General features: G+C 33.7%; 1 protein-coding gene across 2 annotated transcripts in view; it reads right to left on the reverse strand.

Annotated features, from left to right (window-relative positions):
• Positions 1-217: 217 nt before the first annotated feature.
• Positions 218-20,754, reverse strand: part of LOC111048791 (transmembrane protein 120 homolog) — a 28,036-nt gene continuing 7,499 nt past the window's right edge. Inside the window, exons 4-7 of one of the 2 annotated variants that reach the window (XM_039436716.1) lie at positions 19,373-19,465; positions 14,152-14,369; positions 7,221-7,484; positions 218-3,436 (exon numbers count right to left, since the gene is read on the reverse strand). In XM_039436716.1, the coding sequence (XP_039292650.1) occupies positions 3,300-3,436; positions 7,221-7,484; positions 14,152-14,369; positions 19,373-19,465 (712 nt within the window). In that variant the 3' untranslated portion in view covers positions 218-3,299. Of the gene's footprint in view, positions 3,437-7,220; positions 7,485-10,558; positions 10,823-14,151; positions 14,370-19,372; positions 19,466-20,754 lie in introns of both variants that reach the window. The other variant, XM_039436715.1, reaches the window with a different exon arrangement.

The following is a 20,754-nucleotide window of genomic DNA, read 5'->3' on the forward strand; positions in this document are numbered from 1 at the left end:
AAATAATTAGTTGGTATGAGTTATGAAATATTTCAATTTCACCTTAATATCCCTCTACCTGGCTTTTTAATTGGAAAACAAGTACCTGTATGTGCGAGGGTACTCAAACTATACTGATAACTTTACTCTAATAGGCAAGAAATTATTTAATTGAATTATAATTATTCTAACTTATTTCATACGATTTACGTTTAATAAGCAATGAAAAACAATTCAACTTATTTAACATTACCTTTATGAGTCAAAATATAGACACAAATATTCATTAGTTACAAACTATTTTAAAAATAGACAAATTCGATGTAGAATAATTTGATTTGATAGAAATTTTACTGATAAATGTCAAATAAATGATACAAAAAGAGTCAATAAAGAATCGTCCAATCTTCTATCAACACTGAGACTCAATACACACATTCAAACACTCATACTTTCTTTGGAAAATAAATATTACAAGAACAAAATTAACTTGCGAATGATAATAATTTAAATGATTCAAAGAAATTAATAGATTATTAAAACTTAATTTTTATTTTATTTGTAGCGCTGTTATTTATTATTTTATAAATAATCTTTAATTATAGAATGTGAATTATCATTATAGAAATAAATAAATATAATAATAATTATTATTATAAAAATGCAAATATAGTTTGGAGTAGATATAATATCTAGAAGAGATTCAGGTTGACAATTGAATTTGAACCTCATGTGAAAATATTATTGATAAAATAAATATGTGATGAATGGGTTAATAAAATAACATATTTTTTAATTATCGGTGGTTAGGAACGTACCAAAAATTAGCAGGTACCTATATCATGGAATAAAATGGTTGTTAGGATGTAATATCTTCCGTTTTTCTCCACGCATTAATAATAACCAAAAGAGAAGTCTAATTTTTAGGAATTTCTGCACCTCTGTACATAATAGTTAGCTCTGTTTAAATGGTAGACCTTGATAATATTTTTAATCCTGGGAATATATACAAATTTTCATATTAAATGACAATAAATTATCAAAACTACTAACAACCATAACACCACATCATAGCCTACAACTAAATTATAGCTTAAACAGAGCTTAACAACCTCAATTAATTTTGATTAAATTATTAGTTTCTTATTAAGGAGCTACTTTGGATGAGGGATATTTTTGGTTACCATAAACTAGCAAAATGCCCTCTGACAGTGTACTTTGGTTAAGTACTTCACTAGGTTTCGAGTCTAAGTACTAAGTACTTTGTACTTAACTTTTAAGGCACCAGTATCATTGCTTTAACTCCACTTTTATAAATTAATATAACAGTGAGTATAATAAAAGGAAAACGCACACAACAGACAGACGTAGAAAAAAATGATTAAACGTATGCATGCCGACGAAAGACAGACCAGCGTCTGTGTGCGTTGTAAAATTCGAACACCAGGGGAAACATTTTTCCTCAGTCTGCCGTGAAATTAATATCCAATGCAAAACTTCAAAATACTACAATTATTTGAACAGTCATGTTGAAGTATTGATTTTAAACAAGATATATGAACTTGTCTCTTCTAGATTATCTTTTTCTCATAAATTATCATATCTATAAGTACGGTGCATATAATTATCTATTAGCATTCTTTCCCGTCTTTCGGAGGAGATGATAATCCGTCGGTATCGACTATCAAAAAAGTAGCCGTCATCTCTCATCATCATCCCTCTCACTCACTACCCACGCACAAGCCTAAGAGTTCATGTGGGCATCACCCTCAGTATTATTATTATTCTTATTGGCTGTAGAACACCCGGAGTGGAAGAGAATGATTACACTTATTTCTAATCATTATGATAATGATAATACAATCATGATAATGAAACATGAATAATTATTGATATTTTAAATTGATGGAGTGTTTTTTGTCATATGATTTTTGAAATGCTTCATTCACCTTTCCTTCCTTAGTTCAATTTTTTACCTCAGGAATAGCTTCCCAATGATTTTTTTCTTCAAAATAGTTGTATGATTGTAAATTTAATCATCAGCAATCTTCAAAGAAAATAGTTTTCAATCCATTTTCTCAATTGGAATGAGGAACTACATATATGCTTTGTAATTCCAAAATCAGTAAGCCTCTTGGTATGACCATAACATTTTATCCATCTCTTACTCATGTCTGAAATTACTATATAATTGATGGTTCCCCAGCTTTGGTATTTTTGTATTAAATGTTTTGTTTCTATTGTAAAATTATTATGAAAGTCTTCATAATTTATAGATGAATTTAGAATTACAATCACCGTCACCATAACAATAAAATGATTTTATAGTGATAAAATGACCAAAAAATAGGTACCATAATAATATTGATAATTTCATCAGTAATTTATATTGGTTTATTTAGATTCGGGAGATGGATAGCTGACATATACAGACATATGCAGAAATATTACTCATGAAAATTTTTAGGAATTGCTGTACCTTATTTTATATGAATTAGTATGGTCCTTATATGATTTTATAGTGAAAATAGAATGAAAACATAATGATATTGATTTATTGAAACACTGGGATGTTGTCTAGAAATATAACGAACTTATTGAATAATAATTGAGAAAATGTTCCAACACCAATGGTGTCATCTTAAGAGTAGTAGTAACACTGAAGATTACACAATTAGTGTTGAAACATTTATGTAATTTTGCAATAAATTCTTGATATTTCTAAACAGTATCCCAGGGTTTCATTGCGAATAAATATCACCAAATCTCACCAACAACAATATATGATACTGATTTCATCAGTAATATAAAAAAATCATTTTTTTCAATCAATAATTTCCATCGGTTTATTTCTCTGGATTCGGGAGAGAAATATCTCACGGTTTGCCTGGTTTTTCCTCTCCAATTCCTTTCAATGACGTGTATATGATGGAAACTGCTTCGAAACAAGATTTTTAGAAAAATATCAAAACATCTCGAAAAACTAAATCCCCATCTAGTTACCCAACAGTTTGTACCTTGAATAACTGCAGAAATAAACTGCTTTGAAACATGATTTTTAGAAAAATATCAAAACATCTCGAAAAACTAAATCCCCATCTAGTTCCCCCAACAGTTTGTATCTTAAATACACAATTTCACCCATTCACTCTCTCATATCATACTTCTCACAAACACACTTAACAATAGAATAAATAAGAAATATTTATTTACAACACCATTTACCTAGTTGAATGAGTAAATTTATGCCAAAAAGACCAGCCCAGATTTTAATTTATAGTTATTATAAATATAATGATTGATGTATAAAAATGATGGAGTCAGTCAGATTTGTGTTGGTTGGCTTCGTCGCTCTTGTGTCGTTTGTGACTACTGCTGGTCGTGTAGTCGTAGATGTAAGCTCCGTACTTCTCGTGAAACTTTTGTCGTATCACGATCGATGTTGTCACTGTGTTACCTGCAAAAACCAACACAAAATGAATTCGATAACTCAATTAATAACATACATGTACATAGGGAGTCCCACGGAATTTCTAACATTGAATGCTGCCATTTCGTTGAAATTCAAGCGGCGTAAGCGCTTGTGTTCGCGCGTGGAAAAAACCGTGTGTTCGCAGACTAAGGCTAGTTTCACACTCATTCGGTTCGTTTCGTTTTCGGCAAATTCCGATAAGTGTGAAACGGTAATTCGGTTTGAATTCGGTACCGAATAGAAACCGCATAGAACCGAACGCCCACTTGACTCTAATAAATTATATCAGGTTTCAATTCGTTGCTAGCGCCAGCTACTTTTACACACTTTCGATTCGGTTCGGTTCGTTTCGTTTTAGGTTCGTTTTCGGCCAATTCCGATAAGTGTGAAACGATGATTCGGTTTGAATTCGGTACCGAATAGCAACCGCATAGCACCGAACGCCCCCTCGACACGAATAGGTCTCATCATATTCGAATTCGTTGCTAGGGAAACGGGAAAAAACAAAGTCTTTTACACACGCTTGCCTTTTTTGTTTTTATTTTAAACTGATATCGTGATTATCTGTTTCAAAATTTTCCAAGTCAAAATCATATGGTCAATTCATTTCTGTTAGTTCACAGGAACATTTTTTTCTCAATGAAGAGTTTGCTAAAAAATATGAAAGATTAATAATTAAGATTAAATTAATATGAGATATTAAAAACTCAGGGAGAATGTTTATTTTTTTATTTTTCCACGAATGTGTCACCATGTGTCAAAACAAGAACAAATTTTCAATTAAAAAAAAATCATCTCTCTGAACATCCAAAATTAACATAATCAAAAAGAAACTATTCAAATAATTCACAATTTTTAATCAATTTTAACTTTTGTTGTTCAAGAAATAACATATCACAATTTAACACAAGCTGTTATATTTAAATATACCAGCATGAACTGTGAAAATCCAAACACAGCTGTGTTTGAGAAGAAAATACCTAATTAGAACCGTACGAATTAAAACCTGACATGTATGAAAGCCTCATTCGTTTTCGGTAACGAACCGAACCGAACCGAAAACGTACCGAACCGAATGAAACCGAAAGCATGTGAAACTGGCGCATGCTTGACTGCTGTATTCCTAATTATAAAATAAAGGCAACCTGACTGGTTGACTCGAATAGCTGGATACAAAAAAAGTTACAGTATCTTACAATAAATACAACTCAGCTGGATGGTAAAATTAATGTTATTGCTATAGTGAGGTCCACTTTATAATGGCAGTAGATGAAGATAGAAGAATAGCGATGCCGATTCTCTGCATTATTTAATTATATTTCTACACTGTCAAAAATATAATTGGCATCGTTGTGGACCTAGAAAAGGATAGTACCACCGGCTATGTCGAATGATAGACAGGGATAGCAAAACCAAAGTTGACCAAATACTGTCATTATAACGTGGACCTCACTATAGGCATAGTAGCGTCTTGATGCTGTGGAAGTGGTGAATAAGTCCAGGTATCAATTTATGAGACCAGGACGGTACACCTCGAGAGTTAGCAAAAACTATAAAAATATAATACATCGAAAAGGAAGCGTGGGGTTACCCACGCGGGGTTACCGAGATATATTGCTTTGAATATAGAAATTGGCCATTTTTGTGTATTGGAATATGGGCTTAAGTACACTCAACAATAAATTTTCAATTTTTCGACCGAATTCAACTTATGATGCATGAATTTGGACCGCCTTGACGAGACGAGAAGAATGAAGTGTAGTACGATGAAATCTGAGCACTGTGTCAAAAGTTATGAGTGTTTGAAATTTTGATCCTTGAGGTGTCCTTAAGCGCGCCTCTCCACTAGGAAATACTGAAATGAAGTGCATCTAACGGGTGATTCTCATAGAACATAATATCATGAACTTATGTCATTGTGCGAAATATCAATGTGAGGACAATGTAGTTGGTGTTGATGGTTGAAGCTGAAAATTAGGTGTTTTTCACAATACAAGGAGCATTGTTGTCGGGTGTACCTGGAAATCTATATGAGATAGAGCGCTCTACCTGATCTCAGATTGTAGAGCACAAAAATACGCCCAGAGGGATTTCGAATTATACATCTAAATGGTAACAATCGGAAGATATTGTTGATCAAAAACAAAACTTCATCAAGATTGATTTTTTTCTTCAAATTTCACTCATTTTTAAAAAATCATAACTCAGTTCTCATTGGAGATAGAGAGTTCCCAATGATCTCATTTTATTCAAAATTTTATAATCTTAAAAAAAGGCGGGAGCAAATTTTTCTGTCCGATTACAAGATTTGGCAGAAATAGCTGAAAACTGGAAAATGAGCCGATAATACGAGGTTTTTGGGCCACTCTGTATCTAGCACAAGGAAATTTTGCATGAAGAAATTGGTTTTGGACTTCTGTTATGTACCCAAATAATATATTAAAAAATCAGAACTACAATATAAATTGCATGCACCAATGTATATAGTGACTGGACTATTAGTGATTTGTAGGGAATAATGGGTTGATTGAACACTCTGATGAATAGCCCATGGTTTTTGTTAAATAATTTAACACTCTGATAGTCAACCGCATGAAAATAGTCCAATGGAAATTGGAGTGCAAGGTTGCCAAATAAGAGTTGATCAACGTTGTTCAAACTGATCTAAATGAGAATAAATTAATACTTATATATCACACCTGACGAATTGGCAATGTCTATTATTTCGAGGAGGTAGGCCTACTCAGCCATTTCAAATTTCCATCGGACTATTTTAATTTAGTTGACTATATCAAATCAAATCACTTGAAATTCATACAAAATGTTCATAGAAATCTAGAACTATAGTATCAGAGTGTTAAGTAAAAACATAGGCTATTTATTAGAGTGTTCAATCAACCCATTTCCTACTAGCAGGTAGCATGTGCTCCGTAAGGGTCTAATTAAAAACTTGACCAACTGAAATCTTGAAGACTTTAAAATAAGCCTATTAAGGTTTTGCATTAAATAATTTTTTTTCAATTTTTTTCTTTTTCTAATCTATTGGACAGGTTCTTAGAACATAATCTATGCAATTGAAATATTTTTATCAGCTTCTGTTAGCTAACAATAGGGCTTCAAAAGTCACTTTTTTGAAGCAGATGGTACACATACCCTACAAAAACTACTGGTCAGAAAAATTTGAAAAATATGCAAGTCTCCTTTTCAATAAAGCAAAAATTACGTCAACTTTGTTTTTGAAAATCTGAAAAAATTAAATTTCATGCATTTTAAACTCCTTTTTCATATTCAATGTTCGTTCTATAGATTTCAAATTCATAGCAACTTGTAGCGCTGTTCTTGATGAATAAAGTTGATGCTTAAACTTTTTTTATAGACACAATAATAGCCGCTGGTATAATAGCAATAATAGTGTACCTTTAAAACACAGGTTTACGCCTGCTATGCTCGGGCAGCAAGTGAATAGTACAGCTGGAGCGATCTAGCGGAATTAGTTTGTCCCTAGAGTTAAGCGCTCGACGTTAGTCATCCTTAGTAAATTGAGAATCTATATCATGCAAAATTTCAAATTAATCAGTTCAGTAGTTCAGACGTGATGAATCAGTTCAGTAGTTCAGACGTGATGATGCGTCATTCTTGTATTTCCTATCCCGTACATGTGTGAAAGACGATTCTTTACTTTATTATATTATAGATAATAAATAAGACTATAATAAATAGCATATTATGTATTTTTAAAATATGTGTTATTTGAAGAGGGTGCACCTACCGAGAAAGAGTGTGAAAAAGAGTGCAGCCAGCACAGGTATCTGCCAACTGGTGTCGGGGTGGTTGACGAGGGTGTAGAGCGTGTAGGCGTTGTAGAGCTGGAACAGGTAGCCGGCGTAGAGGAAGGGCAGCAGGAAGGAGAGGCCCCGCCACATCCACGAGTGGAAGCCCTCTATGGTGATGTCCATGTTGTGCCGCTCGCCCAGCGCCTTCAGACGGTACAGCACGCCTTGTTGGTATTTGAACTGCAGGAACTGCACAAAACCTAACACAAAATCGCCAGGAATAAGGTTAGAGATAACATCACTCCACTTATATGGGCTACTTTATTCAAATTAAAAAAAAACAACAATTATGAATACGAAATAAATAAATCAATATCGCGGCACCGAGCTTCGCTCGTTATTTATTTATAAACTATTTATTATCAATATGATAATAAGCACTTGAATAATGTCCGATAATTATAGTCAGAAAACAGAGGATATCATTGAAAATATTAAAAGTATTCGATGCTCATTTTAGACGGTCAAGTGGAGAGGATGTGGCGTGTACTTTCTGTATTGGACTAATGAGAAGATCCCTAGTTGTACGGTACGGGGGCGGGTAGAGGTAGAAGAAAGGTAAACGGCGCATGCTTGACTGCTGTATTCCTAATTATAAAATCAAGGCATCCTGACTGGTTGACTCGAATAGCTGGATACAAATATAGTTACAGTATCTTTGATAGAGTAACAATAAATACAACTCAGCTGGATGGTAAAATTAATGTTATTGCTATAGTGAGGTCCACGTTATAATGGCAGTAGATGAAGATAGAAGAATAGCGATGCCGATTCTCTGCATTATTTAATTATATTTCTACACTGTCAAAAATATAATTGGCATCGTTGTGGACCTAGAAAAGGATAGTACCACCGGCTATGTCGAATGATAGACAGGGATAGCAAAACCAAAATTGACCAAATACTGTCATTATAACGTGGACCTCACTATAGGCATAGTAGCGTCTTGATGCTGTGGAAGTGGTGAATAAGTCCAGGTATCAATTTATGAGACCAGGACGGTACACCTCGAGAGTTGGCAAAAACTATAAAAATATAATACATCGAAAAGGAAGCGTGGGGGTTACCCACGCGGGGTTACCGAGATATATTGCTTTGAATATAGAAATTGGCCATTTTTTGTGTATTGGAATATGGGCTTAAGTACACTCAACAATAAATTTTCAATTTTTCGACCGAATTTCCTCACATTGAAGAAAGCTACCTAACCTTACCTAACCTAACCTAACCTTAACTTATGATGTATGAATTTGGACCGCCTTGACGAGACGAGAAGAATGAAGTGTAGTACGATGAAATCTGAGCACTGTGACAAAAGTTATGAGTGTTTGAAATTTTGATCCTTGAGGTGTCCTTAAGCGCGCCTCTCCACTAGGAAATACTGAAATGAAGTGCATCTAACGGGTGATTCTCATAGAACATAATATCATGAACTTATGTCATTGTGCGAAATATCAATGTGAGGACAATGTAGTTGGTGTTGATGGTTGAAGCTGAAAATTAGGTGTTTTTCACAATACAAGGAGCATTGTTGTCGGGTGTACCTGGAAATCTATATGAGATAGAGCGCTCTACCTGATCTCAGATTGTAGAGCACAAAAATACGCCCAGAGGGATTTTGAATTATACACCCAAATGGTAACAATCGGAAGATATTGTTGATCAAAAACAAAACTTCATCAAAATTGATTTTTTTCTTCAAATTTCACTCATTTTTGAAAAATCATAACTCAGTTCTCATTGGAGATAGAGAGTTCCCAATGATCTCATTTTATTCAAAATTTTATAATCTAAAAAAAGGCAGGAACAAATTTTTCTGTCCGATTACGAGATTTGGCAGAAATAGCTGAAAACTGGAAAATGAGCCGAAAATACGAGGTTTTTGGGCCACCCTGTATCTAGCACAAGGAAATTTTGCATGAAGAAATTGGTTCTGGACTTCTCTTATGTACCCAAATAATATATTAAAAAATCAGAACTACAATATAAATTGCATGCACCAATGTATATAGTGACTGGACTATTAGTGATTTGTAGGGAATAATGGGTTGATTGAACACTCTGATGAATAGCCCATGGTTTTTGTTAAATAATTTAACACTCTGATAGTCAACCGCATGAAAATAGTCCAATGGAAATTGGAGTGCAAGGTTGCCAAATAAGAGTTGATCAACGTTGTCCAAAGCTGATCTAAATGAGAATAAATTAATACTTATATATCACACCTGACGAATTGGCAATGTCTATTTCGAGGAGGTAGGCCTACTCAGTCATTTCAATTTCCATCGGACTATTTTAATGTACTTGACTATATCAAATCAAATCACTTGAAATTCATACAAAATGTTCATAGAAATCTAGAACTATAGTATCAGAGTGTTAAGTAAAAACATAGGCTATTTATTAGAGTGTTCAATCAACCCATTTCCTACTAGCAGGTAACATGTGCTCCGTAAGGGTCTAATTAAAAACTTGATGAACTGAAAACTTGGCCTACTGAAATCTTGAAGACTTTAAAATAAGCCTATTAAGGTTGTGCATTAAATAATTTTTTTTCAATTTTTTTTTCTTTTTCTAATCTATTGGACAGGTTCTTAGAACATAATCTATGCAATTGAAATATTTTTATCAGCTTCTGTTAGCTAACAATAGGGCTTCAAAAGTCACTTTTTTGAGGCAGATGGTACACATACCCTACAAAAACTACTGGTCAGAAAAAAAATTGAGAAAAATATGCAAGTCTCCTTTTCAATAAAGCAAAAATTACGTCAACTTTGTTTTTGAAAATCTGAAAAAATTACATTTTGATGCATTTTAAACTCTTTTTTCATATTCAATGTTCGTTCTATAGACTTCAAATTCATAGCAGCTTGTAGCGCTGTTCTTGATGAATAAAGTTGATGCTTAAACTTTTTTTATAGACACAATAATAGCCGCTGGTATGTGTACCTTTAAAGCACGGGTTTACGCCTGCTATGCTCGGGCAGCAAGTGAATAGTACAGCTGGAGCGATCTAGCGGAGTTAGTTTGTCCCTAGAGCTAAGCGCTCGACGTTAATCATCCTTAGTAAATTGAGAATCTATATCATGCAAAATTTCAAGTTAATCAGTTCAGTAGTTCAGACGTGATGATGCGTCATTCTTGTATTTCCTATCCCGTACATGTGTGAAAGACGATTCTTTACTTTACTATATTATAGATAATAAATACGAATATCATAAATAGCATATTATGTATTTTTAAAATATGAGTTATTTGAAGAGGGTGCACCTACCGAGAAAGAGTGTGAAGAAGAGTGCAGCCAGCACAGGTATCTGCCAACTGGTGTCAGGGTGGTTGACGAGTGTGTAGAGCGTGTAGGCGTTGTAGAGCTGGAACAGGTAGCCGGCGTAGAGGAAGGGCAGCAGGAAGGAGAGGCCCCGCCACATCCACGAGTGGAAGCCCTCTATCGTGATGTCCATGTTGTGCCGCTCGCCCAACGCCTTCAGACGGTACAGCACGCCTTGTTGGTACTTGAACTGCAGGAACTGCACGAAACCTAACACAAAATCACAGAAAATAAGGTTAGAGATAACATCACTTCACTTACATGGGCTTCTTTATTCAAATTAATAAAAACAACAATTATGAATAAGAAATGAATAAATCAATATCGCGGCACCGAGCTTCGCTCGTTATTTATTTATAAACTATTGATTATCAATATGATAATAAGCACTTGAATAATGTCCGATAATTATAGTCAGAAAACAGAGGATATCATTGAAAATATTAAAAGTATTCGATGCTCATTTTAGACGGTCAAGTGGGGAATGCATTGAGCTGAATAAAGTAAGTTTGATGGGGATAGATTGAGCTCTAAAAATTGGATAGTTGGAAGAGATTATTGTATGTGTGATGGATTATTATATAAAAATGTATTATTGGATATATTTGTCTAGAATTTATTATTGTTGAAGTTAATACTGTTATTACTCGTTTCGTTTATTTACGAATAGGTAGATATTAAAACTAGAATGTTATTATTGTTGATTACTATAAATTGTATTTTATTAGTATGTAAGAAATGTAGTATTGGATAAATTTTATGTAAAATTCATTATTTTTGTAGTTGAATGTTATTGCACTTTTATAAAATATTTATAGGTAGATATATAATACTGGAATGCTGTGATTGATAGATATGGAATTGTTATTAAATAAAAATGTACAGATAGATATTTTATTTTCAAATTTCAAATTTTTCGAATGTAATAGATCTATTCTTCTGTATATTAGGAACATATACTTACTAAAGAACTCTTACTTGTGATATATATTTAAAGCATGATTTAAGACATACCAGTAATGTGATATCATGGAATGTAATGACTGTATTCAACTCAACTCGTTTGTATTAGCATATGTGCTTGAAACAAATAAATTTATTTATTTATTATTATTTATAAACTATTGATAAACAGAACACAATTCTCCAAATTGATTGGGGAAGGACTAACAGGCACAGCCCAAAACTGTTTCTTCCCCGAATTTTGATTTATACACTAGTCCAGAAAGTAGGTTATACACTTGAATTCAGGTTCAATTTTTATTCCAAACATTTGAAAACAAAAAAATTCTAATTTAGATTATTTACAAACCATTGAATAACAAAATAACACTCACTAGTCACTTAAAATTGCCAAATAATGATTAACTTTGAAAATTATGATATAGCCTACTCTAGTTTAGAATGATTATCAAGTGTCATGTCAACAAATCAGATTATTTTGATCAAGTCGATTGAAATCTCGTGAGATAAGCTGATTGATTACACAGCTGGAAATAATTCTGTTTCTCTCCCACACAAGCATCTTCTGTTTCGACAGACGACGAAATTATCATCTGTTTTTTCAAGGATGAATAATGATTATCCTTTTCATGTCCTCCAGCGAGGTTTCCCAGGGATGAGACCTAGTGCAATCGAATTTTTATATCATAAACCTACTACATTCCAAATTTCGTGAAAATCATTAGAGCCGTTTTCGAGATCCGTTGGACATAAATAACCAGATAAAAAAGATATATAGAAATTGCTGGCTTAATATAATAGGATATGAAAATAATCATATGAATATATATCATCTAGTATCAACTTGTTTGTTTATTCATTTTTAACTTGAAAATGGCCAAAGTAGGTCGAAGCTGGTCGTTGAATTGTTTTAATGTTTTAAATAAAAAGGGTACTACAAGTTTTATATTGTTTTTATTAATTTGAGGTTAGAGATGTATAATGGAACAGAACGCCTAGTTAGTAGGTACTTGAACTGAAAGAAATAGACGAAACCTAAGGGAAAATCACAGCAAATAAGTTTACAGAAGTAGAAAATCATATTTGGTGAAGAAATTCGACGTGGAGAAACACAATGAAATGTCACACACTTGGTCGTTCTCACCTGTATTAGATAATAATAAATTTCATTTCCATTAATATACAAATAAGCATCTTATTTATCTTATTGAGGTATTGTGATAAAATATTTCTAAAAGGGTACTGAGATTTTTTTTATTATATTTATACAAATAAGCAATCTGTTCAATAAAATGTACATAATATTCAAAATACAATATATGAAATTTAGATAGTTTTCTTAGCTTCAAAATTATATATGTCGTCACGCGCTGCACGTCAATGAATGTGTTCTTCAGCGCCGTCCAAAAAAATCTTGCATGGTTTCTGGTCAGTTTCCCATGAGGTATTGTTTATTGTTTTTGGAGGGACGGATTCAAGGATCCAAAGGTTCAAAGAGCCCCACACGTCAACCGAAGCTTATTGTGTTCCCAAGTAGTATGTTAGTTAGGCAAACCAATACCTATGTCCTTTGCAAGAACCAGGAGTTTTTCCCTATACCAACATTCCATTCATCACCTGGTTGCTTGTCGCAATCCAGTGTGATATGCTTGGCAGTCTCTTCAGACTGATTAGTCCTCGTGACCTACGTGAGTCCACTCCTGGCCTTTTTGTAGGTCCTTCCGCAGAGAGAGGGGACGCCAAACCGGCGCCCGGCCACCCTCGACTCAGCCTCTTGACCCACATTTGTGCCTGGGTTTTCACCCATCACTGGTCTCTTGGGTTTTCTCTTTTTGCCACTCCGAAACTTTACAGTGTCAAAAGTCTCACCTCTCCCAAGAAGTTTTGCCTAAATGGCCGCCTTTCTTTGAGCAGTGGTGAGTTTTGGCCTCTCCACCCACAAACTCGTGACCTACGTGAGTTCTACTCCTGGCCTTCTTTGTAGGTCCTTCCGCAGAGAGAGGGGACGCCAAACTGCCTCTAGGGCGCCCGGCGCCCGGCCACCCTCGACTCAGCCTCTTGACCCAAATTTGTGCCTGGAGTTTCGCCCATCTCTTGGGTTTTTCTTTTTGCCCCTCCGAAACTGCCCTGATGGGACAGATCCCGTGGGTTTGAAGGCAAGGCAACTTCCGTAGTTGCCTTGAGGTCCATTTTAGTCGCCTTCTACGACAAGCATGGATACTGTGGGTGAATTCTGGTTTTCAACACATTCTTGAGTACGATGATCGACTCAAAGCTCCCCCAACCCACAGGGGGCTTCCTATGAGGTAACAAACTAGAACTATGAATATTTGTGATGAATATTTGCCAATGATCTCAATCTCTTGTTACAACATGCCGAATAAGAATATTCTTACAATCATCAAAAACAATATAAAAACACAAAGTACCCTTTTATTTAAAACATTTTTAAGTTTCAAGTTTTAAATGGAAGAAAACGTCATGTTTTTATATTGTTTTTAATAATTTTAAAAAATTGTCCATACAATTGAAGTGAGTCATCTATGAACTATTTTTGATTAATATACTATACTGACTGATGTAGACATTGAAGACCATGAACTGCGGCCGGAAGTGGTACCAGGTGGTGGAGGTGGGCCAGATGAGGAGGACGCCGCTCACCACGGTGGAAATGAAGTGGTGCGCGCGCCACCAGCCCTTGATCTTGGAGCCGTTCACCTTCAGGATGCTCTCCCTGATCGTCAGCGTGCAGTAGTACCACACCAGCAGGAACATGAACAACAGCTCCAGCACCCTGTACCAACACAACAAAACTTAATTACACTGCAACAAGGATCGGAATGAGTTTGGGATGAATGGCAGCAACTATATAAATGAAGCATGGATAACATATTAATACAAATCAAATCAAAACAATTTATTCTCATAATTTACAAATCATTCAGTACAGTTACAGAACATATTTATACCCTCACGTTTTGAGAGACTTACATGTAGGCTTAAGCTGAGTTTTCGTTTGTGCGTAAATGCCTCGACCACGACAGGGCGAGGATCTCAGATTGGGAAGATTTCAATTTGTCTAAATAACCTAAAATATTATTTTCATTCCTATACTATTAAACGAGCAACTTCTGTTTATATGTTTATGTTTAGATGTTCAGATGTTTATATGTTTGTATTCACCGGATCTCGAAAACGGCTCTAACGATTCTCACGAAATTCAGACATAGTAGGTTATAATATAAAGATTCGATTGCACTAGGTCTCATCCCTGGGAAAACTCGCTGAAGGACATTAAAAGGATAATTACTATTCATCCTTGGAAAAAAGCTGATAATAATTATTTTGTCGTCTGTTGGTGATGGAAGTGAGTGAGCGAGTTCATGTGTGTGGGACTGTGTCAAAATTATGACTCAGCTGTTGAACTTTTGTAATCATTCAATCAGGTACTTAGTGACAGTTGCAAAAAAGCCGGGTTATTTTGAATCCTGATTAATTGCAGTAGATACATCTGTTTGAAATGGTCTTCTCTGATTGGTTCATGTGAAGTTAATCAGGATTAACGTCGAGCGCTTAGCTCTAGGGACAAACTAATTCTGCTGGATCGCTCCAGCTGTACTATTCACTTGCTGCCCGAGCATAGCAGGCGTAAAACCGTGCTTTAAAGGTACACATACCAGCGGCTATTATTGTGTCTATAAAAGGAGTTTAAGCATCTACTTTATTCATCAAGAACAGCGCTACAAGTTGCTATGAATTTTAAGTCTATAGAACGAACATTGAATATGAAAAACGAGTTTAAAATGCATAAAAATTTAATTTTTTTCAGATTTTCAAAAACAAAGTTGACGTAATTTTTGCTTTATTGAAAAGGAGACTTGCATATTTTTCTCAAATTTTTCTGACCAGTAGTTTTTGTAGGGTATGTGTACCATCTGCCTCAAAAAAGTGACTTTTGAAGCCCTATTGTTAGCTAACAGAAGGTGATAAAAATATTTCAATTGCATAGATTATGTTCTAAGAACCTGTCCAATAGATTAGAAAAAGAAAAAACAAATTTTTTGAAATAAATATTTAATGCACGACCTTAAAATTTAACTGGCTTTCGTGCAACTGGGCCTTTGTGAGGGGCATTTTTGCATTCCTCTGGAAATTAATTTCAATTTACTGTTAATAGATAAAACATTTCTGTATGAATGTTATGATAATTTCTTCTTTCGTGATAAATTTTTTATGCTTTTGTACTCCAGAGCGAAGCTCGGTCCCCTATATTTATGCTTTAATGAGGGAGCTTGAATTTATACTTTCAAATGAAAATATGTTTATACTATTAGAAATGTTTTGATTCTTGAATAATAAACACAAATAATGAAAAGTTATTATTTGATCAGCTGTTTTAGCACACTTGAAATTTGGACAATGTGAATGTCAACAATGCTTGTCGTCGTCGTCTGCGGAAGTTTACGCACAAACGAAAATGCACCTTAAAGCCTGTGTTTGTGAGGGCCTGGCGTAATTAGCTGAATTTAAAATCGATAAACTATTAAACTAAATTTGAGAAAAAACACATTAAAAAATTTGATATCAATAAATGTTGATATTATAGAAAAAAACAAACAAATAATTGGCTGCGGAAACAACCAGTTATAATTAATGACTAAAAAATTAGTAAAACTAAAAAAGATAGATACACTATTGCAATGCAATTAAATATTATAATCTGTCCAAACAGGCATGAGCTCTGAAGATTTAGGCCGACCATCCTACTACTCACACACACAAGCGCAGTCTGCTTTTGTGAGCGAGGGTCGGCTTAATCTTTCAGGGCTCATGGCAGTTTGGACAGACTATAAGTTATAAATATTTTTTTAATCATACATAATCAAAATATTATAAGATCAGCACCAGAATAAGAGTATTGATTGAAAATAGGGAAAGAAATAGAGTTTACAAAGTTATTTAAACATCAACAATTAAATGAGTTGAAGTATGTAGAGATAAAAACGAAGTATTTTATGGGTTAAGGTGAGTAGAGCGTATAGAGTTAGTTGAACGAAGTATCAATATATTCATTCATTTATACAATAAGTACATTATCAAAATGATAGGAAGAGGAAAAATAATAACCTTGTGCTATTCCACTCCTAAATTTAGATAACACATAGTCCGAAATAGGTCAAGTCTCGTAGTTCTTCAATTCACAAAATTTTCAGTCCTCAAGTATTTTCACAAAGTAGATTTTCAAATTTAGATATACATTTTTGAACCCGATTTTTCATACGTCTATTAAACTCAACTTAATAAGTGATGCCATCTAAAAAATTGAATACAACAAGAAACAATGAGCGAATCGATGATACTGCTATAATGCCATTAATCAGTGGTTGATCTCGGTTAACTTTAAAAGACGTATGTGCAACAGGGAGATAATATTCTAATTGACACCTAAATATACTAGCACAAAATACCCATTTGAAATAATTACTATCGAGGAGTAATTACGGCGACTTACAATGATGATGAATATGAATATTCATTCATTCACCTTGAGATAATTAATCTTGATCACCTTTATAATCAGTGAACAATTAAAATTGTGTTATTTTTACATTAAAATTATTTTGGAAACAAACTGTCCTAAATTAATTAATTCAAAATTGTTTCAAGTGTTTGGTGAGATAATTAGACAAAATTTTATAAAGTGAAGAAAACATAACCTATTTTTTGGACTATTTTAATGAATCAAAATTCAGGGGAGGAACAGTTTTGGGCTGTGCCTGTTGATCCTCCCCAAATTATTTTACATAATAATTTTGTATAATTGAATCAATAAAATAATAATAATAATAAATTACTATATTCTGGACTGATCCTCACTATCTCTCAAAATCGATTGAGTTGTCAATGGATAACATCCATCGATCGATTTTTTAATGAATAACAGCTTTACATTATCTGCTTAAAAAAAACTAGTAATATTATTCTAGCCTATTTAATTTCAATCTACTTTCTTTACAAATTGAATGAAAAAGACTAAGAAATTGTCAAAAAACCACTGATTTATTGATAATTAGAAAGACCGGTTAATTGATAATTATCAATACTAAATCAGTGTTTTTTGACAATTTCTTAGTCTTTTTCATTCAATATGAATAATTACCACAATATCAACTTCTCAACTACACAAAAAGTTCTTTACAAATCTTGTAAGACTCACGTGAGTCTAGCATGCGAAGCCACGCATGGTCTTGATTTCATCCAATCGCCAATTATTTTGTATTCGGCGATCCAAGAGTCTGAGAAGACGCACCTGAAGGAAGAGGGAAGACAGAGGAAAAGGAGAGGTAGAGGAAATTTGGGTAACAAGGAACAGGATAGAAGATAATAGTTAGAAGGTAAAGTTAGAATGAAAAGAGGATTGGGTTATGCAAGTAGTCGTCTCTCAGAAATGAACAGTACGTATCAATGTAGATTAATAATTATTTTTATACAACATTGAAACCTTCAAGGCTGTTCGGTAATTTTTTTAAATTGGATAATCCTTTTCAATATAATTTTTAAGTTCATTATAAAGGTGCGTACCGATTTACGCTCCGCGAACATGAGCAATTCAGCTGATGCCAAGCTTTTTATATCTGTATCTTACCGTTTCTGTAAAAATACAGATATAATCAGCTGATTAAAAGTGAATTGCTCATGTTCGCGGCGCGTATTTTTGTACGCACCTTCAGAGTGAGAAAAGTGGCAACTGAAATTATTTTCAAGTGGTCTAATAAGCGAGTTACGGGTTGTTGAAAGTGCTAACTCAGTTTTCTTTCCAGATCATAAACGGTTTCGAATTTTCCATTGGAGTTTTTTTTTAAATTAAGTACATCATTGGCTTTGTTCTAATATGAGTTTTTTTCGCGATTCAGCCTATGCCAAAACAAACAAGTCATCAAATTTACAAAAAAATTCAATTTTTTATTTATGAACGATATGGGGAATAAAATGTTTTAGTTTTGAAAGATACATTTTTTGAATTTTTAAGAGAAGTTCTGTTAATATAGTCGAAGCCGTTTATGATCTGGAAAGAAAACGGAATCTGGAAAATTAGCACTTCAAACAACTATCCATAGCTCGCTTATTAGACCACTTAAAAATTTCAGTTGCCACTTTTTCTCACTCTTATAATGATCTTAACAATTATATTAAAAAATATTATCAAATTTGAATAAAAAAGTGTACTGAACGGCCTTAATGTATGAATTTTTGGCAGATGAATTTAAATTTCTTTGAAATTGTTCTTCGCCGGTGTGTCATATGTAATAAATAATATTTATTCTATTAATTTGTATGTAATAACTTTTATGACAAATAAATTTATTTAAATTTGAATCAGGCGATGAATCTAACCTGCCTATTTGTAACTCGTAGAGGACTTAATTTCAATTCATTACTTTATTCTATTCTTATCTGAATAATTGATAATTATTATGAATATCTGTAGCTGTAGAACATATACCACAATATATCCTCCTCCACAACAAGTTAATTTCAATTTAAATTTTCAGTTAAGTAAAAATCAAATTTGACAAAAAGTAGAACAGTTCAATTTTATATTCAACAAATTTGATAACACACTTTCTTTCAAAGGGATTCTCAAATGTGATTGGAAAGAAAGTGTTTTTGTTCATAGCGAATGAAGTTCAATGATGTTATCAGAAATTTCGACTGTTACACTTTCATTTACACAGAAATAAAATAAATTTTGGGAAGAGATTTTGATATTCAACATGAAAAGTCCAAAATACCCACCTGAAATTTGTGCTCAAGTTGATGACAGAAAGTGCGAATCCAATAACAGATAGGTAGACTTTGAATTTCTCATACTCATCTTTGTACTTGAATCTGAAATAATGAGGAAAGTGTCATATTTTCAATTATTCATTACATGAAAGATGATACATTATTGATAAAATTATAATTATTATTAAACGAAAATCCAAATTAAATGCTGTAATTCACCCCAAAGACTTCTGCTACTGCAAATATTGACAACAGGGTAAACAGCTGGATGGAAATTCGATGAGCACTACTATTCAAAAATGATTTGTCAGTCTGGGAATCGAACCCAGTACCTCCTAATTGCCGGTCAGGAATATCTCAGTAATTTCCATATGTAGACTGGCTGGCCGCTATGGCTTCGTATAAAATGAGCGATGCTATCCAGAGATTGTCAGTTTGGTGTAAGGGTAAGCATTCCTGACCGGCAATTAGGAGGTACTGGGTTCGATTACCAGACAGACAAATAATTTTTGAATTGTAGTGCTCATCGAATTTCCATCTAGCTGTTTACCCTGTTGTCAATATTTGCAGTAGCAGAAGTCTTCGGGATGAATTACAGCATTTAATTTGGATTTTCGTTTAATAATAATTATTAATTCATTAACATTTGAATAATTGCAATATCTCAGTAATTTCCATCTGTAGATTAAATTATAGCCTACATGAAAGTAATGATGAAAGGAATAACAGGCACAGTCCAATTATTTATGTATTAATACAATCTTACAATCACAAAAACCCATTAGAAAACGATAAAATTTAACACTAACTATCAAGACTAATCTACAGATTTCAATCAGGCAAGTGGTTGACTCATCTATCATACATAGTGTTCCAAAAAATCAGTAACGTGTGCACGGTACTCTCTTTGGAATGGTGACTGCTCAAGGCCTACTGTTTACTGTTACTGTAAAGCTACTGTTACTGTTTAAGGCTAGGCACACACCAGTTAGTCAAGACAAGACATGATCAGTCACGTTTAGTCACAATACTTCACATAGTTGCTTATGAAGACATATCTAATTGTAATGACTAATCAGTGTGAGTTGCGTCTTAAGCAGCTATGTGAAGTATTGTGACTAAACGTGTCTGATCATGTCTTGTCTTGTCTTGACTAACTGGTGTGCGCCTATCCTAAGATTTACTATTTGGTGGTTCTAAGATCTTCTAGAACTCCATTCATTGACTGTTTTTCACATTTCACACAAGTCTAGGGCTTATGAACATCATCTTCAGTAAACAAAAAAAATCTACTGTGGCGCACTCACACAACTTTCCTTGCCGTTATTAAAATAAACCTGAAGCTAGTGTTCACGCGCATCTCAAGTCTACTTTTCTAAGATCTGAGCCAG

Source organism: Nilaparvata lugens, chromosome 10, assembly GCF_014356525.2.
Source record: "Nilaparvata lugens isolate BPH chromosome 10, ASM1435652v1, whole genome shotgun sequence".
Lineage (NCBI taxonomy): Eukaryota > Metazoa > Arthropoda > Insecta > Hemiptera > Delphacidae > Nilaparvata > Nilaparvata lugens.